The 27,344-nt window shown below is 38.5% G+C and overlaps 1 protein-coding gene across 1 annotated transcript in view; it reads right to left on the bottom strand.

Annotated features, from left to right (window-relative positions):
• The window catches only part of PALMD (palmdelphin), a 48,490-nt gene that overhangs the window by 7,943 nt on the left and 13,203 nt on the right, over nucleotides 1-27,344 (bottom strand). Inside the window, exons 2-4 of the mRNA XM_010149696.1 lie at nucleotides 18,984-19,029; nucleotides 13,418-13,498; nucleotides 7,583-7,713 (exon numbers count right to left, since the gene is read on the bottom strand). Of these exons, the coding sequence (XP_010147998.1) occupies nucleotides 7,583-7,713; nucleotides 13,418-13,498; nucleotides 18,984-19,029 (258 nt within the window). The remainder of the gene's footprint in view (nucleotides 1-7,582; nucleotides 7,714-13,417; nucleotides 13,499-18,983; nucleotides 19,030-27,344) is intronic.

Raw genomic sequence — 27,344 nt, 5'->3', positions numbered from 1 at the left:
AGTGTTCTTGTACCTTGTAGTACTTAAAGGGCTAGAATAAATCACCTCATATGCTATATTTTTATATATGTAGGCAAACTCTAGTCATGAGGATGCCCGAGAGGAATATTTTAGATGATCTATAACTAGAAGCTGTAATTCCAGTAGAACCACCTCTAACAATGGAAATAAAATTGCATTTAGATTTCACTTTTTTGATAATGATATTTGCAAGTACATTTTGTAGATAAACCAGCTCAGCTAATTTTTATGAAAATTTATACAGCTAGAAATCATAATAGTGATGTGCTTTGCTGGCTGCTTCTATGAAGGGATAATTTCATAATTGTGTGGATTTTGAAAACTAAGCAACCTGCATAGCAGGAGGATGCTACGGAAAAGCTCTTGATTAAAAATGCAAATAGTGTTGATGTGGAGTGGTTGTTGTAGTGTTCCTGATATCCTAGACCAGAGCTTGTGTAGCTACAGACTTACTGATGTTTTTAAGGACTCCTCTTTGAGGCTGTGTACTAAGGCTTTTACAGACATATATGTGTCCTTCTTAGTCATTCATTGGTGTTTTGTGTACTTAATTCTCTGGGAAAAGTGCTGAAATCTTGTTTCTGGAAAGCATTCCTTTTCAGCTGAACAGTAGTCATAAGACACACACACTGCTCAAACACAGCTAAGACAAGCAGCTGGGAAGGTTAATGTTTGCAGTCTTTGCTCAGGTAGTATCCTCACAAGTATTACCAGTGAATTTGCAAGAGAAAACTGGATAGTTTTCTACCTGATACATGTTGTATCAGGTGCTAATAGCAATCACTTTCTAAGATTGCAATTAGCTGAGATTTCCAACACTATGAAACCATTGTTAAGGGTCTATTTATTAGAGGAGGAGCCTTGATATACCCAGATCTAGTCAGTGAGAGCTTGGCTTACGAAGACTTGAAGCCTACTTCTTACAAATACCAAATATACTAACACCGGCTGTTCTCTAAACAGCAGGATATTCAGGAGTTGACTTATCTTTGTCAGATTTTAGCAGTGCAAATCAGAAGTATTTTGCCAGTTAAGACTTGGCTGATGGGCTAACTATTTTCTTAAAAAGCCCTTTAGCATAATGTAAAAGGGATATTGGAGCTCAACAGTGAATATTTATTTTGGGCTATTGACTTCTGCTGTAGGTTTGTACATTATTTAAGTCTCAGCTCCCTTTCCCTCACATTTTTGTTATATGTTATATCTATGTTTCTCGCTGGCAGAGAAGCGTTATTTATCTCCTTCTGTGTGACTGCTTGAAAAGTCTGAATTAACATTGTGGCTCTTACCCTATTTAAACTCATATTTGTAGAGCTACAATAATAGGATACTACATAGGCTTGTGTCAGTGGCATCACAGACCTCAGAACTCAGATGTGAAAAAAAAAATGCATTCAGGATTAAAGTAAAAGCTAAAAAAAATATATTTAAAAGCAGGTAACACAAGGTGCGCCTAGTCCCCTGCTCAAAGGTACCGATTATAGTGCTAAAATTTAAAAATTTTATAATGAGAGGGATGAATATTCTTGTAGGGCTATAAAAGAAAGTAATGCAATGACCATGTTTTTGCACTTCTTACACAATGGTATTTGTTTAATATATTCAAATGTTGTATTTTTACATGAGGCTTGATTGTAATATTATCATAATGTGAAAATTAATCATTAAAAGCTCACAGAAGCGTAATGAGCTGTAGTATCATTAACCTTTGCTATGGGTTTATTTCAGTCTGGACTCTAAACACTACTAGATACCTTTCCTCCTCTTCTGTTTATTTAATGAAAAAAATAAGTGGGGAGATGGGGAGAGAGAAAGGAAAATACATCCCCAAATAAATCAAAGATGATAAACCTCATGGTTATCTGGGAGATCAATGAAAGAATTATTTAAGCTTGTTTATGCTGTCACACCCATACAGACACCCACTCATATGGTAATTCAGAGGGCTGATTCAGTGCTCAGTGGATTTAGTGAAAAACGCTTCTACCCATATAATGGGAATGGCGTATAGACCCTAAGTATCTCTTTTGCACTTGTACTTCCATATAGACGTAGATCTTAGGGTTCATTTTCAGAGATGTTATGAGTGTGCATGCTGGAATTTATTGAAAGGAAACTTAACAGATGCAATCTTTTACAGATGTAATTTCTGTAGTTCAGAGAAATCAAAACCCTTTTGACTTCGTGCAGTTGAAAAGTTATGCTAGTTTTGTTCTGGTGTGTTTAAATCAGTGACCTTTCTTATGAAGTTACAGTTTGTATTTGTCTTGAAAGGGTCTAGCAGCTGTGCTAGCAATTCTAAGAAACAGTGCTGCTGTGTTTTGTAGAAAAATGGAAATATGACATACCTACTGTATTAAATCAATAATTTCGGTATTTGTCATTCTGTCCTTGAGTAGTGCTCATTATTTGAGAGGGGAAAATAAGTAGTATGGAGGTGCAGGTGAAAGAAGGAACCTTAGAAGCTAAGCTACTAAACTGGTAGTAATAATCATGGTATTTTGCTAGCTGGAGTTAAACCACGACACTGGGGTTTCCCTTGTCATAGTAGTAGCTGAATTAAGAAATTCCTGCAGAGCATACCTGACTGCTGCTGGCCACCATCTAATCTGCCAGCATTGGCACCGCCGCCACCCCAGAATTAAAATGAACGGCTTAAGAATGAAGAGCAGGTAGGAGGGTACCGCCCTGGAGAATACTGGGCTGAGAGGAAAAGGCAGTTTAGCAAGCCCTCACATGTTCTGAGGTGAGTCAAATGCTTTAGCAGCTCTGGAGTCCATCCAGCCTTTGTCTGCCTTCAGGTATCACATTACAAACCACTGAATAGGTTTGTCTGTTTTTAGGTGTGTTGGTTAGCAACTGATTCCATCAAGAATGAGTGCAACTTACTGAATATTAAATGAGAAAATGGGAGTCCTAATTCTGCATTCAGCGTGTATGCTGACATGCTCACTTGGCTCACTGTAACCCCCAACGTGCAACGAGGGTGAAGAGAACAGATAATATAAACGCTGGTTTTGTCTGTAACCAGAGCATTCAGATACTTGTCTGCAAGGTGGTTTGGGCCACTCGTTGTTCACTGTTCTGTTGTTGAGACAAAGAATGGAACTCTCCCTTTTATCAAAAAATACTGAAACCCATAGTATTTAGCAGACCTACACTAGCTCTATTTGATAACTGAGTAAAGAATGTTTCAGAACAGAGTTCCCGTTTGGGAGGGTGATGGAAAGGTCCATGACACTACTGGAAATGATCTGCCTACATTTGTGACTGTCCTCTCAGCAGAAACAACCAATGACTGGTCTAAGGGTATTCAGAATGTCTTTTAAAGTGATACAAATTTTTTTAACTGATGATAAAACCCCCACAAAATAATCATCGGAATGTACAGAATCTATCTGAATCAAGTGAAGTTTAGTAATCAGATGCCCAGAAGAAAGAATTCTACTGAGCTGCTCAACAACACGTCTTACTGTTGCTGCCTGACACTTGTCTACATGATCAGTTTAGCAATCTCTGATTTACCGGGCAGGTCAAAGCTATGACTGCACACATAACTTACGTTAACTTGGGTGCTGTCTGTGGCATAGCAAAAGCACTGTGCAAGTACTCTCTGCTGCTTATTTTGTACTTTTCAGTGGCCTTTGTTCATGCTGAACTCTGTATTACTAGGTTTCTGTACCACTGCTGGCTGGATTGAAACTGGGATGGGTATGTCTAAGCAAAATATATCTGGAAGGCACCATGGATGTTTTCTAGAGGCTTTTGCTAGACAGCCTATGCGGAGTGGTAGGAAGTATAACTTACAGAAAAGATGCTTGATGTGAATTAAACCTGCTTAAATTCCTAGTTCAGAGGGAAGCTCCCACATTGCTCTAGGTATGTTCTTCTGCCCCTATCCCCCATCTGTAAAATCAAATATCCTAGTCTGACTCTTGTCTTTATGGTGAAGATAAAAGCTGCCAAAGACTCTAAGTTTTGTGGATTGTTTGGTTACGAGAGTAAGTATTTCAGTAGTGAACTTTCTTTTTGTATCAAGGCCTTAAAAACCTCTACACTGTCTTTTAAACTTCAGCAATGGTGAATTAAGTTCTCTTAATTCAGGGTGGCTCAGGAATATAATTAGGAGCATTTCTCTACTGATTTTCATTTCTAGCATGCCTTATACCTGCAAAGTTGTTATTGTAAGAGTGAAGACTCTGTCATTTTGTGTTATATTTTCTTTGTCAGTTAATATTTTATGCTGATTTAATTTGTCTGAATAATTTCACTACAGATAAACCTGAAGTATTTCAGATGTACACCAAGAAGTAGGAATCACTTTAAGGAGAAAGCAATTTGGTGGAGCTTCCTCAGAGATGGTCACAGGCAAGACTAGTTAGTTGATAATACTGGTATTAACAAACAGCTGCGGGAATACTTAGTTTGCTGTGAAAAAGATCAATTGCCATAAAAGAACATATATGAAAATAAAAGAGGAACCATTCACAGGTTCCATTAAGCAAGTGTAGTAAAACAGAATCTTGGAAAAAGTAGTATTTTTTAGTATGAGGTGAAAAGCCAGCAATTACAATCAAACACTTATTGCAGTTTTTTCCACTGTAGTGCTTACAGTTGCAAGTAAACTTATTTCATTTTCATCTGTATTAAAATTTCTGGTTTTATGGTCAGAATATCTGCCATCTAGATATAGAAACAGTACGTGTGCTTGTAATTCACTGAATCTAGAATTGTGTAGGAAAAGAATTCATACTTAATCAATTTCTCCTAAATGCAGGCATATAAATTATTTAAAAAAACCCCAACCAAAACCAGCACAACAAAACAAATTTCTCATCCCTGCATCCCACCTACATGGGAAAGGAATTCTAAAATGGGTACTTTCTGTACATGCTGCTGAATGTTGACCAAGGCTCTGACAAAAATTCTAGTGGGAAGGTAACAGGCACATTTCTACGGTTAGGCTGTAACAGGCTCCAGCATACATCAAGTGTATGAGCTGAGGAACCTCCACCTTGTTGGGTATAATATGTGTGTTCTTGGTCATGTGATGCAGTCCTAAATGTGCAGTCTTCCCATTCACAGTGTTATCTGCATCTCGTTTGTGTAATTATCAAAAAATAGAGATGGAAAAAACCAGACTGAGATGTTATACCAGGGCCCATGTTGTGATTTAGGAAAGCAATTGCGGGCGAACAGTGGGTTTGGCACTTTCATTTCTCCTTCGTTAAAGCACAAATGCATTTAGAAATCTTCTTTTAAATGCTTATGGGCGTCTTTTAAAAGACCTGTAAGCTTCTAATTCAGGTAAACATAAAAATTTATGCAGACTTACCTAAATGATTTAAAGGAGGTTTTTCAGGTTTGACGATCTAGTTGGATTACTGTTTTACTATTTGTAATAGTGATGAATTCTTGTCGTGCTAAAAAGGATTTTACATGGCTAAATACGGAGAAGTAAAGCTCACTATATGTGTTCGGTTGTGGTCTGAGGAAATAAAAATGAAGGCTCCTGAGCTGATGACAAATTCAGGACAATAATTACAAGAATAGTATTGAAAGACTCTACAGCTGTAGTTACAAACCCAGGATTCTGCGAGACATGGAAATGACATTATGTATGTGAATAATCAACCCTATTTGCTGAAATCTCTGAACTGGTATTGCAGGAAGGCTTTTAAGGCCTAATCCTGCATTCCAAGTCATCCCAGGATTAGAACAAGAAGGGACCTGCTGCCAGTATTGCTGTGAGATAGCTCAATTGCAGTGACTCAGGTGCAGAGAACCCTAAAAGTATGTTATGAGGTGACAGGCTAGATTTAGACACTGGAGATACAGTACACTGCCTGCTAAAATACTTCACTGTTTCTAAGGCTGTCAGTATGTCGGGAGTTCTGCAGCTTTCCTTTTTAGTGACATAGGCGTTCACAGACCTCCACTATAGTAGTACTGCTTGTTCTTTACTTGGATTTCATCATAGGAATTGGAAACAGTGTACATGTAAAATGTAAAAAGGAGTGTAAATGCATCCTTCCCCCAACGTAGCCACATGCCAAATCCAGTTCATTACTTGTTTCTGAGACTTTAAAACTTTGGTGGTTTTGTTGGTGGTGGTTTCTCTCTCTTTTTTTTTTTTTTTTTTTTTTTTTTTTAAGATATCCTATCACCAAATTTGCTAGGGCATAAAGGAGATCTTGGATAAACCTCCAGCTCTTATTCAGTCAGCAGGACTTTGAAAATCTCATCTATACTCCCAGTGCTTGGAGAAAAGCTGAACTTCAAGAGGGCTGATGGGGAGCTGGTTGCTCAGTGCAGCTTCCCTGTTGCTCCCGAGCCGGTCCTTCCTCACACAGAACTCTTTCCTGGTGATCACACTTGTAGGGACCCCTCTTGCATATCTTCACAATCACAACTTGCTGTGATGTTTTTAGAGCACACTGTCTACCTCCTACCACAGCAACAAAGAATTCCACGGAGATGCACAAAAAGCTGTTCTGTTGGGAAAAGTGCTTTCAAGCGAGAAGTCAGCATAATTACAGGACAAACTATCTCTAGGCTGCTGCCTGTCAGCCCAGAGAATTATCGTTTGTGTCAGAGAGATGGAGTAAGGGAGGGAAGTGGGTGGGAGGTAACCTTGGTGACAACTTTGCCACCGGTGTGTGTAGGAGGACAGTGGAGGAAGAGGAGAGTATGAAGGAAGATGCTGTTGAACTGAACTAGAGGAATAAGCCTCAAAAAAGGACGATGAACCTTTCCAGAATCTAAAGGAACAGGAACACTCCATCTTTTCTGTGGGTATCTGTCAATACGCCTGAACCAAGGGAAGGAGCTGATTGTGTGCAGAGCCCTGTGGTATTTGGGAAAGGCTAACTACAGCTAATAAGCACATATAATCATGTCCACAGTAAATAAGGGAGTCACATGTGAGACTTCCTATGCAGTTTGATCTTAGCCTTATGTGGTAGGGAGGCACTAGGCAAGGAGATTTGTAGGAGCATCTCTAATAAAAGGTAGAAAAAGGCCTTTTCTTTCTTTGTCTTCACAGGCTTCTGGGAATAAATTGAGGACAACAGCACGAAATATTAATGAAAACAAGGCAAGTGATACTAATGGGGCTAGGCAGCTTGTACTGTTCTGAAGGGCTCTGGTACGATAGAAGTCAGTTATTAAAAGCTGTGCAGGACCTAGTGAAACTGAAGAACTTTTAAAACTATTTGCCGTTACTTTGAAAATTTGATTCAACAATTGCTATCTCAGAGCAAACCCCTTATTATGGGGCTTACATCTACTGAGTGTAGCATGAAAGGGGTGTCTGGAATAAGAAAAACAAATACTCTGTAAGATATTTATTGTGCAGTTTGATAAAGTTCGTTTTATGGAAGCTTGCATTGTGTATTCTCTAATTCTAGCTGACCAGAAAATACAACAAAGATTGCTTTTCTCTGTGTATCCAACAGCATGTTTAGTCCTTTCTGACATTTTAATCTTTTACAGAATAAGGTAGGACTTTAAAGAAGGGACAATTTTAACCTAGACAGAAGGGGCAGGGATACCATCCTACCTGAAAATGTTTTGTTCCAGCTCATGAGTCCGTTGTTCATCTTCCCAATTCTGCTTTTCCATTTCTTCTTGCTCTTTTGGAGTGAGAGAACTAAGGCCATCCAAGAGCCATTTTTCTCGCAATACCTTTTTCTGATGGGGAAAAAATAGAGATAAGTAAGTGTACTTTCAAAGTTAGGGTATTCAATCATTTACTGTATTTGTCTTGGTGCCATAGGCGTGATCCACATTCTTGAGTTTTATCGTAAGACAACCTGACAGTGGTAAGTGCTACTGAAAGAGAAATATTAAAAAACACTTGTGTTTTGAGATTGTTGTTAATGAGTTTGGTTTTAAGTCAATGTTCCACTTTATTAGTCCACACAAAAAAATACATAGAGGATGTCAGTTGCTACCTGTAACAGATTAATATTTTATTTCTAAGTGGATCCAGTGGTGGTTTTGACCTCAGTAAAGAAAAAAAGTTGTATCAAACCGTACATGTAAGACTCATGCAAAAGGCCTGTCAGAAGTGCTATATTTTTATTTCAATAGTTGTGATTTTTGGGGCCATGGCATTGCATAAATTCTGTGAGTGGGTGTAAAAGCTGAAAAGTTTCTCTAAATGAGGTTGTAAAGGGGGAAAAGTTCCTTAGGAATTTAGTGATGTTATGTGATCTCTGGAGTTTAGAAGGAACTTGGTTAATTATGGTAGTGAACTCACTACCTTATTTCATCTGGTGAGGATGTGTGGGGTAAGAGTGGGACTGGAAAGGTGGAGCATGGATTGGTGATGTCTGGTTAGTGTGTAAGCAGACCTGCTATGTATTTAGAACTGCTGTTGTAGGGACAATCCAGGGCTTATAAATGGGTGTATTGCATGTGTACAGGTTAGTGCATCTCTCCACTGTGTTTTGAAATTTTGAAAAATATGGCTGTACACACTGATTGCTTCCTACAGCTGCCTCTTACAGTGTGGAAGGTTGCATCTGAAAGTCATTTATAAAATGTTCCTGGTGGAAAAAAGATATTTGTGGAGACAAGGTCATACTTCCAGGCTAGAGGTTGTAAACCATGCAGACTTTCTAGTGCTCTTTTTACTTCCTTCAGTCTAACTTGGGAATATAAATCCAGATGCTGCCTTGGGGAAGAAGGTGGGAGTCCTTAGGAAAGAAGGTGAAGTCCTTGGGGAAGAAGGTGGGCTCCTTAGGAAAACCTCTTTTAACAGGAGAAAAAAGCACGCATGTGAGGTTTTTAATTAATCATGAATTTTCCATTTGTAATTTAGATTCCTTGAGCTGTCTGATTTTCATATTAGGTTGGGGAGCAGGGGGTTGCCTATATAGTTTTGTTAATTGCAGAACGTAGATGAAGATTAAATTGGCCTAGTGCTGCTTTGAGGCAGACCTGAGCTCAGCACTGGGGAGAAGGCTGCGTTAACCTCCATGCTGCTTGCAGCAGCTGTGGGAATCGCTGCCTGCATCCTGTGTGTTGAGTCACTTAAATGGTTGCTTCCTCCACTTTTCTGTTTACTGTATACGTGAGGTTATTACTGAGGCCCAGCTGATGGATGAGGGTGCACACAGGACCTGATTGCAGTTAAATGCAATTTTCAACTTGCTTGATGTGTCACATGCATGTGATAGAAACTATGGCTAAAACAGGCTTGTTGGGAATTCTGTGGCACTCCGCAGTACTACTTTTTTTTTTTTTGGGTGTGTGTGGTGGTGTTTTTTTTGTGGTGGTGTTCTTTTTGTTTGTTGTTGTTGGTTTTGTTTTTTTTTTTAATTCAGAATGTAGGAGCAACATTTACAGTGGCCTTAGCCCTGCAGGAGAGTATTCTCTCTCCCAACACTGGATCCATGGAATTCTATGCAAAACAAGGGCTGCTCAAGACAGATCCTTGTAGATCTGTAAGATCTCTTGGCAGCACCTTCTAGCAGTTGTGTTTTAGTCTCAGATGAAATAAATGCAGGTTTTAATAGAATGGTTTTACCTGCTCTGGAAGGTACACGTAGTCTGATGGTGGCACAACAGTTATTGACCACAAAGTACTGTTTTCTCAAGTTGAAGAAAACACAGTTATCAATTCCCTTTCAATCAAGATGTTTAGATTTTAATAAGTAGGGTCCCTAGAAAAGTGAGATTTTAATCCTGACCAGAGCTGAATTATTCTAGCATTATTGTCTCCAAAAATAAATCTATAGTTCCTTGTGAAAATTACAACGGGGCTGGCACTATAGACGTCAGAAACCAGTAACACCCATTAATCAACAAAAACTTCCTTTAGATATAGGCTTAGGACCAAGAAAACAAGCTCCCTAAATAGAGTCATAACACAATAGTGTAATTTTTGCCTTTTCCTAGAATAGTTTGCTGCTGCTCCCAACTAAATGCTATGTATTTCTTTTTTTTTAATTTAATTAACCACTTTTGAAATAATAACACATTGTGTAGTTTGGAAATGGCCTTTGAACAGCAGGCAGTTTCAAGGCTGTTTCACTGAGGCATTGGCACAAGCCAGTGCAGAAGCAGCTCCTTTGGGGGTCTCAGGTTCTTTCTGCTGTCTAACATTTCCTTCTGCTGTAAAGAGTCTCTAGCTTAGTACTAGGTTGTGCATGGGTTACAGCACCTACGGGAAAGCACTTTGTTTTGCATTAGACTTGGTACATTAATGGAGAGGGTTACTTATACACAGTGATGTGGTAGGACACTGCGAATGGCCATAGTGCTGGAAAGCAATCACTTGCAAAAGAAAGTCTGTGGCCATATCAGGAGTACTGTGACAATATTCTACAAATTCTGTGAAAAATATCTTATGCGTGCTCCAGGTTATAACTTCACTGCATTTCTTAACAAGTCTGGACTAACACTGGAAGATTCATCCTTCCCTGGAGGGTAAAGGTGTTTTCAGTTTGGGTCTTGCTCTCCCACAGAGCAGATTCACCTTATGGCATGTTGGGGGAGGCATAAATTGTTTTCACAGAAGGTGTAGTTCAACACTGTTAACTCTTTGAATAAGAAGATGTATGGACAGCACCTACAAGGTAGCACTAATGGAGTTCAGGCATGTCAAAACCCCAAAACTTAGTAAGCTAAACTAGAAAAGCTTTTGGATAGTACACATAAATCAGTGCTGACTATGCTTTTCAGGCAACTCTGGTTCTTTCTCTTGTTGCCTCAGTGAGAGGGATTCCAGGTGGGAGGAAAAATTAGTTGCTGGTCATCTAGAATTACTTGAGGATGAAATTTTCCTTGTACCTTCATGGTAGCAGCCCCCATTATTTCAGTTCCATGAAGCCCTATCCACATAGGTGTATTTGCTTGCATGCCCTCTGCTTCATGTGGTAGAGGCACAACTGTAGGGAATGAATATTCCTTCTCCAGTATGGTTTTACTGGATAACTTAGACCTGTTATGGTACCTCATTTGTCTCTTACTAGAAAGAAGTTAGCTTGGGGACAGCAGACAAAGCTATTGGAAAGCCAGAGCAGAGACTCCTATTTACATTGAGGAAGTTTAAAACAAACAAACAAACCCCCCAAAACAAATAAAAAAAAAAACCAAACCAACCAAACAAAAACCAATGACCAAAAAAGCCCATGAAGTAAAACAACCTTTTAATAAACCTGTTGCTAAGGGTTATAAATAGGAGTGAAGGACAAAATGAGGTACAGGATAATGATATCCAGTTAACAGGAACATCTATATGACAGTGAGATTCACTAAGCTTCAATAGTTTCCTAAGGGACAGGTGTGAGTTATGTTGAATAGGTCATGGAGCTCAAGATTTCACCGTGCATAACTGGTAGGAGTATAATTGAATGAAATTTTCTCCCCCTGCACTCGGCACTGGTGAGGCCGCACCTCGAGTACTGTGTTCAGTTTGGGGCGGCGGACAGATACGGTTGGACTGGATGATCTCTAAGGTCTTTTCCAACCTAGTGATTCTATGATTCTATGATTCTAAATCAACCTGACTTGCTGGGGAAACAAGCCCTCAGTAACATTTTAGAAGTCTAAATCTGTTTTAGTGATTTCTGCACTAGATTCTTGTGGTGTTTGACTTCATTCAAATACCTGAATTAGTCTGAAGCATAAATGTTTGTTAAAGGACAAGGCTTCTAGGGCATCAAGCAGAGGATGTTCATATAGTAATGTTGCATCTGGTATGAAGTGCCTGTCTTAGTACTCGGTTGGAAAAAGTAGTGTCCGTTTTGGGGGCTCCAAATAGCTAATGTGTAGGTATTTATAGACTGTACCTACATATAACATATATATTTTTTTAAATGTTTGCTTGATCCCTCTTTGCCAAGTGAATAATTTCCTCTACAGATCGGTGATTCACCTCATATGCAATATGAATGATTTTAATTTAAATTTTTTTTCTGCATATTTGTGTGATTTGTCATAGAACAGGCAAACAAATCTCATCCTCTGTCCTCTTCAAAGGAAGAGCATTTCAGTAATATTTTTTCAGGAGTGTTTTAGCTTCTGTGAAACTCCATAAAACATCTTCAGAATAAGTGCAAGGTGGGTTTTTGTTGTCTTTAACTTTTAAATTCCATACTATCTATTAATATTAGCTGGAGGCATGTACTAAATCTGTAAAGAAACTGCCCTAGGACTCTGTCTGCACACAGCAGTAGTGAGGATTAGCTGGTTGTCTAGCACAGATCAGTTTATCCTTCTTAAAAGAAGGGCAAAAGAGTCATTTGGAATTTATGGCATGGAAACTTGAAACATAAATTGCAGTACTCCATGTACTATTATGGAGGAAGACGGTCACGTGTTTGCATATCATTAGTTACAGGACTTGGCAAAGATATTCCCCTCTCTTTTAGGCAAGACATTGCACAATTGGTCAAGCCTGTCCTTATGGTCACTACCTTCCAATAAAACCTAAGCATGGGTGACTTTTGCACTGGCTTTCCTGAGCCACTGAACTGGTTTATCATAACTTCTCACTGTTTTTGCTTGACACAAAAGAGGAGGGTGGATGAAACCCAGAATCAGGTATCTGTTTTGAAGAGGAATCTGTTTTAAACATGCTTCTTCCACGTTTGCTCAAGGAGATGTGCCACACTCCTGCTATTGCATTCAACATATTTCCTGAAACTGTTTATCTAGTCACATAATTAAAAGAGTATGTAAAATATGAAGTCTAGAAGCATAGGTTTTTGTCTCATCTCCATAATTGATATGTACTGCCAAAATTTAATAAACATTTAAAGAATGGTGGTGTTGGGTATAAATCGCTGCAATTTCAAGTGTCTAAAGAGGTGGATCTTTTGGTTTCTTAGTAATTTGGACCTTGTAATCCTGAGTTTAGCAGGCCATGTTTCAGGTCAGTACTTGCAGCATCTATGCCTTTTTTTTTTTTTTAATATACAAAGAAACAGCTTTATTTTACCAAGGAGTCATGAAACAAGCTGACAAAAGGCTATAGCCAAATAATAATAGGGTGCTTTTTTTTCCAGAAAAAAAAGTGCAGTTAGACATCATGACTGTGCTGCACCCTGTACCAGTTGAGGTTGCTGTAGTGGAATTAAGGAGTGAACACACCCAGTCTGAAATGTGAGGCTTAATTTTCATCTATGAGTTATTTCTGGTAATGATCTCATTTTATGCCATGAAAGTGATCAAATAACATCAGCTTCTGAGTGTAGTTTTTTTCAAAGGGTGATGCTTATTAAAGTCAAGTGGAGTCCTGGCAGGACTCCAAAATGCTGTGAAAATTTGACAGTAAAAGCACAACTTAAATGCATAAAGATTTGCATTCCAAAATCCAAAACCTTTATTTATGCTGAACAACTTAAGGTTAACTCTAGTTAGATAAATCCAATGCCTTACTTACCTTTAAATGTTGGTGTTTCATTTTTTCCTCTTCAACTTTTAAACGTTTCTGTGTAATTTCTTCTTGCAGTTTTCTTTTGTCCTACAAATTAAAAGAACAATAAAACTTGGTTTAGAAAAATCACTTGTTGCTAAAAAAAATTGTTAATGCGCTGTTCAGTAGAGTGAAATCAATCCATGCAAACAAAGTCTTATTTTAAAGATTGTATGTCACTTAGGCAGTGTATAATTCTTAGTAACAACAGCTTATGTGCCCTGTGCAGGTATGGTTTCCATTACTCTTTCTCTGAACATGTTAGTGACCACAATGGAGTGATTATCAAAATTAAAAATAATTTACTGTTGGGAAGGGTAGGGGAAGAAAACAGGAATAAATAATATTTGAGTACAATCATACATGCAGAATGAGGTTAGAAATGGGTCCTGACCAAAATTTCTAAGGCAACCTACACATCATTTAGGAGAGAAAAGGGTCTGCGTGGTCTCACTGTGAAGCTGTGATGCATCACTGAATGAAAGGGACTGTTGGTGAATCTTTTAGCTAAATGCTGAAATAAACAGGAATAAATAAGGACATAGATATCTACTTCATTAGTCAAACAGTGCTAAAGATGAGCACAAAGAAATGCAGTGTACTTCATATATATTGCTGTTACCTCTCAATTTAAAAAACAAAATAGCCTGTGCAAAGGCTGTTCTCATGGCTGCTGAACTTTAGAAGGAAAAACCTCAAATAGTACTGATCTATCACAGTACCACCTTCATCCTTTTTGCTACAGTTCATAGAAAAAAGGAAATCAGTGAACAGCCTCTGAACATCGGCAACACTTGAGCCTCTTGTGTCTTTGGACAGCTGCTGTCATGTGGAGTTTCCTTGAGCTCCTTTCTATGAGGCCAAACACTGATAGAGTACTCTGTGTCCTCAGCAGCCAGTGGGGAAGAAATCATGCCAAAGGAAGCTAACTGTTATTCTTACAAGCTGTAGTAATAGGCTATTGTCTTGGTCAGCCTTAATGCTATAAAATCCTGTTATTGGGCATGGCAACTTTTTCACTTGTTTCTTGGTACGTTTCAGGGAAGTGAATGATACCATCTGTTCTGTGCAGACATGTTTGCTGACTGGAGGCTAATCCCCCTTCCTTTCAATTAGAACAGACTGCTGATAGGTTTATTTAACAGTCTGTTTGCAGACAAGTATGGTTTTGGAAGGAGTTAAATTCTTCACAAACATAGGAAGGAACTTGCCCTTTCAGCTCACCTGAGGAACCAGCTGTGTGTAAGGACTTAAGAGAAGTGCTGGGCATAAAGATGGGAGTTGTTCTTCACTGTTTCCTTAGGATCTGGGATCTGAAAACAGGAAGAGCTGTAGTGTGTTTGGCTGGGCTGCTTGGCTGTTAATGGAAATTAGCAGTGGGGCCACAGGCTATAGGGACACTTGGTTGAAGTCTAGGCAGCAGAAGAAATCACCTGACCTTGTGGAGATCAAGGGCAGGACTACAGGTTGGCCAAGCACGACTGATGGAATGCTGTGGTTTTAGTAGCTGAATGAGTGTCTGTGATCTCTTTTGAAGTCTGTGAAGAGCAGTTGATCAGGGGGCTGGAGCACCTCTGCTATGGGGACAGGCTGAGAGAGTTGGGCTTGTTCAGCCTGGAGAAGAGGAGGCTCCGGGCAGACCTTATTGCAGCCTTCCAGTGCCTGAAGGGGCTACAAGGAAGCTGGAGGGGACTTTTTACAAGGGCCTGTAGTGACAGGACAAGGGGGAACAGGTTTCAATTGAAAGTGGGGAGATTTAGGTATCAGGAAGAAGTTCTTCCCAGAGAGGGTGGTGAGGCACTTGGACAGGTTGCCCTGATGTTGTGGATGCCCCATCCCTGGAAGTGTCCAAGACCAGGCTGGATGAGGCTTTGAGCAACCTGGTCTAGTGGAAGGTGTCCCTGCCCATGGCAGGGGGGTTGGAACTAGATGGTCTTTAAGGTCCTTTCCAACCCAAACCATTCTGTGATAAATACCATCTGTACTTTACAATTTTTCCTTGATGGTGTTAGTCTGCCTGTTTAATACAAGGAGCAAGTAGGGATCTTATTAAGAGACACATGCTAACTTCGTCTCCATAGTCATTCTGAGTTTTGCCAACACTCTCGAATACAGTTTATGCTACAGATTTAGGATAGCTACAGTATGTAATTTTTCTGCAATGTCTCTTTTTAGAGACTTTATCCAAGAGCTGTTATGCTGGATTTTAGTCTGTCAGTCCTGATTTTGGAGATATAGCATCTGGTCTTTGACATTGACAGCTTTCCTTAATTAGGAAATATTCCTGATCTCATTGTATAAATGGCCTTTAAATAGCCTATCATTAGCTCATCTAAGCGTGACAGGAACTTGTGTTTACAGATTGTTACAATTCTTGAGGAAACCACTTTTTCTCCTTACTAAAACTCTAGATAAGATTCTTAGCCAGAGGATGAATTTCTACTTTGTTTACACTATGCAAAAATATGCTCAGTCAATTTAAATATTCTTTTTATACCAGTTGGAGATGTGTACTAAGAGTCTGGGCAGTCTGAAGTGAGAAGTGATACTCAAAAATGTTGTCCAGAAAGAAATCAGAGTTTAAAGGCACAAATAACTGCATTTTAAATTAACAGTCTAATAAGGAATCTATTCAGTAGTGAAACTTTTGCCTGCTTCTCTTGTTAGAGGCCTATGTTTCTTTTGGATCCTTTTTTTTTTTTTTTTTTTCCCTTAAATATTTCTACTTGTATCCTTTGGTGTTTTAGCATGTTTTATTTTCACTTGTTGGTAATTAACACCCATTATACAATTATCCAGATTACATAGATTGAAACAGATCTTTCATATATTTAGTCAAAGAAAGCTGTAAGTCTAATGCCAGAAGCTAAATTCAAGGAAGATGCATGAGGAACCTTTTTGAACCTTGTGTTGCCAGAGTAGGTTTTAAACCTATTAGGACACTTCCTACAGTGTATTCTGTTATGCTTTGTCTGCAAACCACGCCTTGCTGTACAAAGCTTTACCTATACATGTCGTGGAATCAATGTTTATTCCTAGATAGCTAAGATCCATGCTTCCACTAAACTTCATACTCCATCCCTATAGATAGTCAGGCTGCTGGAAGAAGTCCTCTCATCCTTTCTTAATATGCTCTTGTTAATGTGTGCTAGATTTGCTTTTTATGAAAGAGCATCTCCGTGCAAGGTGAAACTTGAGCCTTGGTCCTAATTCTCACTCCTATGGAAACATGCAGGAATCTTTCCTGACTTTTGAGCATAGAAAAGAATCATGTTCTAAATTGGGTCTATCTGAGAGGAAGGGAAACGCATCTGCAGAGCAGTGTCTTTCTAGGCGTCTTGTGTGCCGAGTATATTAGTTTGTGCCAGTGTTCCACAGTGGTGCCAGTGTTGGTCTGCAGATCCCCTGTACTGTCTAGGCCAATGGAGCAGCTAATGTTTTAGCTGATGTATTTTTGTTTTCACGTAACTTTCTAGAGGTAATGTTTGGTTATTGAGGGGTCTTATCTGGACGTATGGACACCTTAGTCTGATGGCATGCACCTGCAGAAATGGCATAATTCAAATATTTAATCATAATTCAAAACTTCTATCATTTTTTGTTTTCCCATAGAATGATTTGATGAAGATTAAGCCTAACGTTTCTCTTTGACTGTTTTGCCTCAACATTTTTCCCACAGCAACCGCTAAAGCTTTTGTATTTTAAGATATGACAGTGTCTTTAATAAAATGGTTGCATTTTTGTTTTTACTTGTTATATTCTATGTACTATATTCTATACACTAGCAGCAGGTGGAAGCTGTATAACAGAGAAAAATGGTTCCTTTTCAGAGCCAGGAGAGCATCAAAATGTTATAATAATAATGGGGTTTGCCTTTTTGCTTTGCTACATAGGGACAATTCGTATTGCAGATTCTTAAACCTGCTGATAACTTCATTTTACTTAGATTGCTTCATTTCTTCAGTGCATTATAGCAAATACACCAAGTGTTTTAATTAAATGCTCTCACTTGATGAAAGTAGAGAGCAAGTAGTTCCTTTATACAGCACGTATAATAAATGGAGTCATGGCTGGAACCCAAATACGATTTCTTCTTTCCTGTAATGGAAGATACTGAAAGCTGCCACATTTTCTTAAAAGAACACTTCTCCAGTATTCATCTGGAGCCAAAGAAGCAGCCAGAGGACACTAACCCTTGTACATTCACAAGAGTCCTGGTCAGGCAAGCGTGCTGCCTCATTCCTCTTGCCAGAAACCAGGAAGTATAAAACATTGCAAGGCCCAGACTTCTCTGGAACACAAAAACATTTCTTATCTTTCAATCCCATACGTTAGAGACAAAGTCCAGGTTATGAGTCTCATTCATACACCATTAAAGTTAAACAAACATACTCTAAACCCTCTAAAACATTTCAGATTATTGTGGGCTTGAGTCAGGTCTGAAGTAAACACGATAAATGGGCCTGTGGGCTTTTATCAAATGTCATAAAAAACACCCAACCAAATTAAAAACAAACCTATTCAAACAAACTTGTAGATTTCCAGTGATGCCTTCTCACATTTATTTTGGTTCCAATAAGGTATTTTTTTAACCCTGCCCACCATTTATTCAACCAGTAGTGGTTGTTTCACAATTAATCTATCATGCTGAGAGTGTGAAAAATACCTTTGTTACCATTATTTGTTTTTAAAGATTGCCTGGGAGAGTCATCATTCCTCAGTTTTCCTTTCATCCCAAAGGGCCAAATGTTTCAGTTTTAGTCTTTTGTGTCTGAATAGGTCTCAGTGAAGATCAGATCAGAGGAGAATTTGGATTCAGCCATTTTTGTTACATCAGGTTATATTCCTTTAAAAAATAACTCAGTAGTTCCTTTAAAGCACAATAAATCTTTAGAATCAGATTTTCCTTTAGAAGATAAACTGGAAATGATTTATTCAGCATAAATTTCACTGAGTCTTTTTTTGTTTTTCTTTCTGAAAACTGATAGAAAGGAATTTGCTTAATCAGAGTTTGTCCTTTTTTACTTTTCAGACAACAATATTGATGATAGAGCATCAATAATTCAGAAATTGGTTTTAATTCCACAGTGCAAACCCCAAAACCTTTAATCTCTCAGTTTTGTAGTGAAATGGCAAAATTGAATTGTTCTGGAATTCTCTAGCTGCCTTTTGACCTGCTGTCCTTCAGGCAAACATTCATTTGAGATGACAGTAATATGTATTTTAGACTGTCCAGTAGTGATTTGCACACACACTTTCACTGCTTTGAATTAAACTTGAAAGCACAGTACAACCCATAATAACGTCAGTACAGGCAACATTGCTGTCTTAAAGCAATACCTTATAAACCAGAATTAAAAAGTAACAAGTTCAAGCAGGCATAAGTCTCTCTCTTTTTCCGCCCTGGAATAAATCATCTTTCAGAAAACACACAGTAGCTTATTAACAGAATATTTCTTCTAAGACCTCCCCCCCAGCCTCTTTTTTTTTTTTTTTTTTTTTTAAATAGCGAGTTATAACAATAAACACTTACTGTTATGGCCTGGAATCTTTCTTTCAGCAATTTGGCTTCCTCCATTCTAGAAATCAAAAATAGGCAAGTAGTGCAGGAAAACAGAATGAGACCATAAGCAAAAAGCTTCCTGGTGGGGCTACAAAAAAAAGCTGAGATGATTTGATCCAATTCCAGAGCAGAGAGAAGACAGAATTTTTGACTTGTCAGGGGAGCCCCTGAACAGATGAGCAGATCAGTCCAGACGGACACTTGTAACGAGGGTGTATAGGAGAGGCAGACGTGGAGTGCTGGCATGAGTTGACTGACAAGCTGGAACAGTGGAGCACAAGTCCTTTTCCTTCAGAAGCTGCCAACTCTTTGTTTTAATGTGCTCTGTTAGCGTGCCATGGCTTCTTTAACTGTTAAATGCCCAAAATAGAATCTTCCAGGACCAGGATAAAGGTAGACTTTTCTTACATTCTCTTTCTTCCCTTTGTGTATGCTTCTGGTGATAAACAGATACTGTAAACATTTTAAGTATTCCTGTTTCATACAAAACTTATTTCACCTGTATTTTTAAACCTGTTAGAATGTTAGCACTGTAGATGGCACAGTTGTTTTTGAGACTGAAGTTTTAACTGAGTTTCTTAGATTAAATTTTTAGAGAAACTGTATTTATAGCTGGAAGAATGTTTTAGAACTGCTAACCTAAAGTAAAAAAAACCAAAACCAACCAAACAAAAAAAACTCACAACTTTAAGCAATCAGGTCTGTCACTAAATGCAAGTGTTAATCTATGCAATTACTGGTCAACTACCTAGGACTTGGGGGAAGCTTTGTCTAAGTAAGGATTTCAGGCTCATCATTTCAGTGTTACCAAGATAAGCCTAAAATGCCAGTGGCTTTCAGTGCTGGATTTCCATTCATCTGACTGGATGTGGACTTCTGCTGAAAAGAGCAATATTATCCTTCAGGGATAGTGTCCATTTTGACCTTTCCAGTTACATGAGTGGGAGTCAGCCTTCCAAATTCAATCTAAGAAACTTGCAAAGCAAGTGGAACTGCCTCTAGTAAAATCCAGTTGTAGAAAAAATTCTAAGTAAGATAAAGCTGAATTCAAACAGCATTAGGATGTAACATGAATCTGGAATCTCTGTTACCCTTAGTATGACATAACTTAAGTCTTTGTGAGGACAGTAATAGAAAAGTCAGTCAGCATGTTTGTTTTTTTCCTGCTAATTCATTGAGGTAACTGTGCTCAGCAGAATTTGGTGAGGGGTTTTGCTTTACATATCATTACAGTGATCTGAATCTTAGTGGCAAATCAGCCTCATTACTAACAGATTCTAAGATGTTACAGAATTGAATAGTTGATGGTGAAGTTGAATTCTCATAATTCAATATGGATCAATACTTAATTTCAATTTCCATGTTTCTAGTATGTCATCACTCATCCATACAGACAAGCAGACTATCCTGCTCCACACTGGGATTAAAGAAGCATTAATGTTTTGTTTATACTGTGATCCGCCCTCAGGTTTTGTTCAAACTTGCAAAGACCCCATGTTTTATTCTCCAGTGTATATACATGTGTATAAAATGTATTTTAAAAAAAAATTAATACATGCCTCATTTGGTCAGCACCTGAAATTAAAAAAAATGCCACATAAAAGCAAATGTGAAGTTCAAAAGCAAGTGTAGAAGGTTTATCAAGAGACAGGTTAAGTGGAAATTTAAATATGTTCAGTTTATGGATTTGAGAATAAGTTCAACCACCCCACTGAATTAAATATATTCTTGCTGCAGAAGCCAATAGAGTGACTGTTCAATCTTTCATAAATTAGTATAGCCTGCCTTATTATTTTTGAAAAAAACCCAAACTTATTTCATCTTTGTCTTCTGCAAGTACATATTAAAATTTAGGTGTGTATGTGGACTTCAAAATGTTTAAAAATGTTTAAAGCAGCATATGTAACATTTCTCTAACATCAGAAATAAGAAAGTCTGTTTTGGGCCAGAATCTGTACTCTGGTACAAATGGGGTTCCATTCTCAACAGGTGGACAGATGAGATCAGTATTTCAGGTTCAAATTAGAATCAATGGGATTGTATTGGTTTGAATTTTTATTTTTTTAATTTTATTTTTAGATATTTTTTGTCTGACATATTTTCCTAACTTTGTGCTCCAAAATTGTTTAAATGCTTTTAAAAACTTTGCTTGTGGGTGTTATATATATTGGCAGACCAGAAGAGTATTTAACATGTCTTTCCCTTATCTAAACCCCCAGATTTTGGATTAACCTGAAGTTGGTTTCTAAAATGTTGCTTCCCTTTTAGGTGATCATTTTTAAGAAAGTATTTAAAGCCCACTTTAAACATGTAAATTGTTTAAATCATACATACCCCCTTGCTAGGCAGGATTTGTTGTTCAGTCAATAGATTTTTCCAGTTACCTTAATCCTGTTCTAAACAGGATTTATGTGCAAGAGAAGAAATGGACCAGCTGTCATTTTGTCTGTCCCTTAAGCCTGCTTCACCAATAGGACTATCCGTAGTGTTATAGGTTAGATCAGTGAATATGAACAGTCCCCGCCCCAAGCTTTCTCATTGCTTGTTTTCTTTATGTGGCTCATACATGTACAGTTTTCTAGCCTCTCAGTTTCTGTTGGTCACTAAATCTTTCATCTAATGACCTGTTTAGCCTGTGGGATTGCTTGACCCTTATCAAAGATGCTTTCTTTTACACTTTAGATTCCAGATTATATTAGACAGTATGCCAATTCTACCTTCTGCCCCAAGCTTTCTCATTGCTTGTTTTCTTTATGTGGCTCATACATGTACAGTTTTCTAGCCTCTCAGTTTCTGTTGGTCACTAAATCTTTCATCTAATGACCTGTTTAGCCTGTGGGATTGCTTGACCCTTATCAAAGATGCTTTCTTTTACACTTTAGATTCCAGATTATATTAGACAGTATGCCAATTCTACCTTCTTTACTTGTTTGAGTAGACACATACCCTGAATCTCTGGGAGGAAAAGCCTTGAACTATTACGTTTCTGTTGATACAACCCCCTTCCTGTTGCTATTCATAACTATGAATATATTAAGTCTTTAAAATCAAACTAAAGAAACAGCTGTTGGTCATTGTTTTTATGCCATTGATTATTTTAATCATATTTTATAATAAAATGTCTTGTCAGATATTTTTCAGTATTATAGAGAAGGTTTAGAATGCAGCGCAGGCTCCACTGTCTCTTCCGTGGTAGGTGTGTGTATCGTATGCACAGTGTAGCCTAGCTATAAATGCCATGGTGATAAATACAGATCATCTTACCCCTGTTTTCACAAATTACACAGTTAAATTTGTCTAAGTCTGTTGATTTTTTTTTTTTTTAAAGTTAAACAGATTTTTGTAGCCTTTTTATATTCCCAGATGCTTGTCCATTCTTGGCCTCATGTATTTTGGAAACGTTTAATGACACTCCGAATGCGCGAGGCTTTCCAAAGCAACAACCTGTGTTGTTTATCATTTAAAAATCACACTTTAGTGAATAGTTTAAGTGTAATTATTGTGGTGAAATTAAATGTTAGATTCTTAACAGAATGAGTTCAGTTGCTTAGACAAGTGATAGGATCATGTGGTGTGTTTTTGTTTGGGTTTTTTTTTGGTTGTGTGGGTGGTTTTTTTTGTCTGTGGGTTTTTCTTTTAAGTAAACTGAAATAAATAAAACCAGAGAGTAAAATATTTAGGATCAGAGTCTTAAATATGTGGAATGGGTTGCTTGCAACCCAGCATTTTCCAACTGCTCCAGAATATTCCTAAGAATAGTGTGGAGTTTTAAATCCTACACAGCCAACCGCATGGGGAATTTTTAGCAGGGCTCTGAGAAATGGCATTAGTTGTGTAGCTTGATTTTGTTTCATTAGGCAAAATTAAATACCCCATGACCAGGGCCAAATCCTGGGGAAAGTAATAAAACCTGCATGGTATTGTGCTGTCCATACCAAGGTAAACTGCATAAGATAGTCTTCTGGTTCTTGTTTTTTGATGCTCTTTGAGAACACAAAGAGAACAGTAGTGGTGTTTGGGTCTAATAGGCCTCAGCAGGACTGCAGAGCTACATGAGGCCCTTGCAGACATGATTCTGTGAATGCTTAGAGTCAGATGTGGTTTCTCTGAGCACAAGTGCTGCTGGTGAAAGCCTTTAAATTATGGATGATTTGGTTTAGAAGACAGAGCTGAAGTAGGAATTCCCTAGGAGAAAATCGTACATCTGGAGCTGGGAAAGAAAGGAGTGCAGAAGAGGCAGGGTCAAGACAAAGTGATGAGGACATTCAGCAAGTTCTCCTAATGACCAAGTTCTTGTTTGCAGACAAGAATGGAAGCTGTGCAGGTTACATTAGTTGATTCTCATCTCCGGAGGCATGGGTAGAGAGCTCACCCTGCTCCCCTGGGAAGCTGCCTAACTAGCCTGCGCCTGTAGCAAGGTCCACCCTGAGCACTGGAGTTCAGGTGTTCTGCAATATGGGATGAATCTTATCTGACACCTCTCAGCCGAGCAAAGAGGAATTACTACCTTCTCCACCCACACTTTCAACCACATTTTCCAGCCACTTTCCTTCCTCTGACTTCTTTGTGAACCAGTTGAATATGCTAGTCTGTCAGGAAAGTAATAAAATAACTCAAACCCTAAACCTTCCGATCCATGAGTGTCTGCTATGCCACTGAGCTGAGTAGGCTCAGTGTGAGATGAGGAGAGCAGTAGCATTAGAGAGGAAGAAGGAAGGGGATTCTGGCTGGGAGGTGAGCAGTGAAAGATGGAGGAAATGTGAGTCTTGCTGGCAGCACTGAGTTTCTAGGTGAACTCAGCTGTCTTGCAGGCCTCACTCAGGCTTACCTTCGCACAGTGGTGTAGGGGCCATGAGAGACCTTATAATGACGTGTATAATAAGCATGTATGTGTAGCTATTTATCTGAAACCTGAAACTGCTGTGAAAACATGATGACTTCAGACTCTGGCAAGCCTTCCCGTGCTTCCAGATACCCAGTCTCCTGCACTGTGGGTGGGCAAAAAATATCCCACATACAATTTGTTTTGCGTAAGCCTTTCCAAGTATGAATGGAAAAAAATACGTGATAAGATTATGCAAAACCTTATAGTTAGCAGAGCCGATAAGAATATTTAGGGCAGATAACACCTGTGGCAAACACAGGACTATTTTCTTCAGTGAAAAAGGCCTATTCTTTTACTGCGGAGCTTGTTGTTTGGAAACAGTGGCTGAGGAAAAACTCTCAACTTGTCAGTCATTCGAACTGTTGACTTCAGCTGTCCCCTGTTCGTTTGCAGTGCCGCATAGGTCATCTGAATAACACAGGGACTCTGGAGGGCTGATGCCTGCCACGTGGGGTGCCAAGCAATGCAGTGCAAGCAGCTGAAGCTGAATAGCCGTTTGGGTGCCTGTGAGAGTATGTCACCAGCTTATGTTTTTAAACAGATTCAAATATTTCACTTCTGTTTCTCATAGCACTGTATATTTAATTAACCCCTTACCTTAGAGTGGCAATTATTAACTAGAAGCAAAAAAACTTGGTGTAATATAGTTTCCTTTATTTCTCTTATATGTTTTAATTATCAGGATTTCCAACCTGTTTCATAGCTAGGTTTTCTTACCAGAAGGGTAATATCTTTCTTCTTTTCACCTGAATCTGAAGTTGATCCTCTGAGTGATATTATACTGTTTGCTTGGGATTCATGTAGGGTGAAACTGCATGACAAGTTTTAAAGACTCATAGAATGGTTTGGGTTGGAAGGCACCATCCAGTTTGAACTGATGTAATGGCTCTGTGGTGCTGAGAAGAGTCAACCTGCTTCTCTGAGTCCTGGAGATGTATTCCCACAATTTATTTGGCTGTCTGCTCTCTGAATTTATTCACTAAGCTGAAATAACCAAGCAAAAAGGTGGCTATTGCTGAGCTAGTGAGTCAAATCATACGGTTCAGATTGGAAGGGACCTTAAAGATCATCTGGTTCCAACCCTCCTGCCATGGGCAGGGACACCTTCCACAAGACCAGGTTGCTCCAAGCCACATCCAGCCTGGCCTTGAACACTTCCAGGGATGGGGCATCCACAGCTTCTCTGGGCAACCTGTTCCAGTGCCTCACCACCCTCTCTGGGAAGAACTTGTTCCTGATATCTAATCTAAACCTCTCCACCTTCAATTTAAACCTGTTACCCCTTGTCCTGTCACTACAGGCCCTTGTAAAAAGTCCCCCCCAGCTTCCTTGTAGCCTCCTTCGGGTACTGGAAGGCTGCAAAAATGTCTCCACAGAGCCTTCTCTTCTCCAGGCTGAACAAGACTTCATGGCCCTCCTCTGGGAGGGATGCTATCATCCTTTAATTTAGTTGTCTGTTCTCTTAGTTTGATTAATGCAGTTCAGGATCGTAATAAAAAAAACGTCATTATCTCATGGCTGCTCAGTGCTTATATGACACGTTTTATATTCACAGTTTTAGTGGACCATCAGTGATGGGAGAAGAACCAAGGAATGAGTAGCATACAGTAATCTGTCCATTCACTGAGTGAACACTACATGTCAGTGTAAGTATCAACATCAGCATCTGCCTCCCATCTGCTTAATTACAAAACATTTAGTTTTGCCTAATCAGGTTTTTGGGATTTTTCCTTTCACACTCTGGTTTGCAAGCCTCATATCAGTAACGAAGCATTATGAAAGAATAGCTGAAGATCTCTTTTTCCTTTGCACTTTGGCATATCATGAGAATTCCTTGTTAACTGTTTCATTTTTTTCCTCTGACAATAATGCCTACACCTGGCAAATAGAACTTTGCAGTGGACCTCTGCAATTCAGAAATTACAAACTGCTCCATAAGTGTTTTGTAGTTCTAAGAATGTGAAATGTATTTTTTTTCTTAAGGCTCACATCTGTGAGAGACATCATGTAGATGACAGTACTAGTTTACAGTTACTATATTCAAATCCAGTAGTGCTGAAAGCTGAAACAGCAGTATAATAGTCACAGTGGTTGAGATTTTGATGTGTCATTGTGCAGTAGGAAGACTATGCTTGCCCAATCAAATGGTAACTGGCCTTTTGTATTCTTCAGTGTTTTGATCTGTGGCACTTTTTAAAAAAACAGAAACTGAGTGACTGTAACTAAAACCATCTGATTCAACTGGTAATGGCTTAATATTAGGTTTCAGACATTTCTTGCTTGAGGGTTAATATATTGACGGGGAAAGTTATGTAATAATTGCAAACTCTTTCTTTAAATAAGAATAAAAAGCTACTAGAAATTTACAACTTATCTTCTTGCCATATAAAAATTCTTTGCAAGAGGAACTTGTGATCTAAAGTAGAGTATAAATTGACAACATTTTGAAGAGTTGAATGAACATTTTTTTTTTTTTGGTGTGGTTTTCTTCCCCACTCAACACCATGAGGGATCAGAATTAGTTTTCATAGGCCTGCATTAAACAAAAAATGAGTAATGCTACACAATCAAGAAACAGTTTATACATCTACCACATCATATTAAAGTTTTTCAGAGTTTCTAATGACTTCTAACAAACTATGTTACTTTCTAACTGAACTGCTGTGATAATTGGAGACAGTAATAACTGCAGCTATCAAGGCAGCACAACCTTAAAGCCTTGTCTGTGATTTCTCCACTTTGCAGATGTCATTTTCTCTTGAAGAGATAGGAATAATTTTTCTTAACCATCCCTTAGTACAATAAGTAGAAGTGTAGCCTTTAACAAAAGTTATTGATTTGATCTGTAACATATATTGCAGTTTAAAATTCCTGTGAGAAATGTGCATTGCTATTAAAAGAGATAGATAGTACAACCCAGATAATTTTTGTCTTATCAGTCTAACATCATCAGATGGTGTTGGGTAGGCTGATACGAGATCTAATAATGCATTAAAGGAAAGGGATATAGAGAGTGCCAATACATAGGAACTAAATCCTGTCATTCTAATTAGATGTTACTTCTGGGAAAGATGGAGCAGATATATTATTTTCACTGATAACTTCATAAGGAACCAAATTTACATAAAGCCAACTCAGGAACACAGATTGTGAGAGCTAAAAAGTAAAGATGACTGTTCACTGCACAGGGTAATCTGGAAATCTAGAAGACAGTGTACTCATAACCAACATTCATTTCAATGCCGCCAAAAACAGGGTCATATATTTAGGAAGGATGAAATACTGCAGATTAAGGCACTTCCCTGAAACCTCATGATGCTGAGGAGATCTTGGGAGTCATCCTGTATAATCAGATGACTATTAACTCTGATGATAGCAAACTGGTAGCTAAAATGGCTAATGTTCTACAGAGGGGTAAGTGTGTCTGTATTTGGGGATGGGTGCAA

Source organism: Eurypyga helias, unplaced genomic scaffold (genome assembly GCF_000690775.1).
Source record: "Eurypyga helias isolate BGI_N326 unplaced genomic scaffold, ASM69077v1 scaffold8854, whole genome shotgun sequence".
NCBI classification, from domain to species: domain Eukaryota; kingdom Metazoa; phylum Chordata; class Aves; order Eurypygiformes; family Eurypygidae; genus Eurypyga; species Eurypyga helias.
The sequence above is the reverse complement of the archived record's forward strand: the minus strand, read 5'-3'. Positions and strand labels throughout refer to the sequence as shown.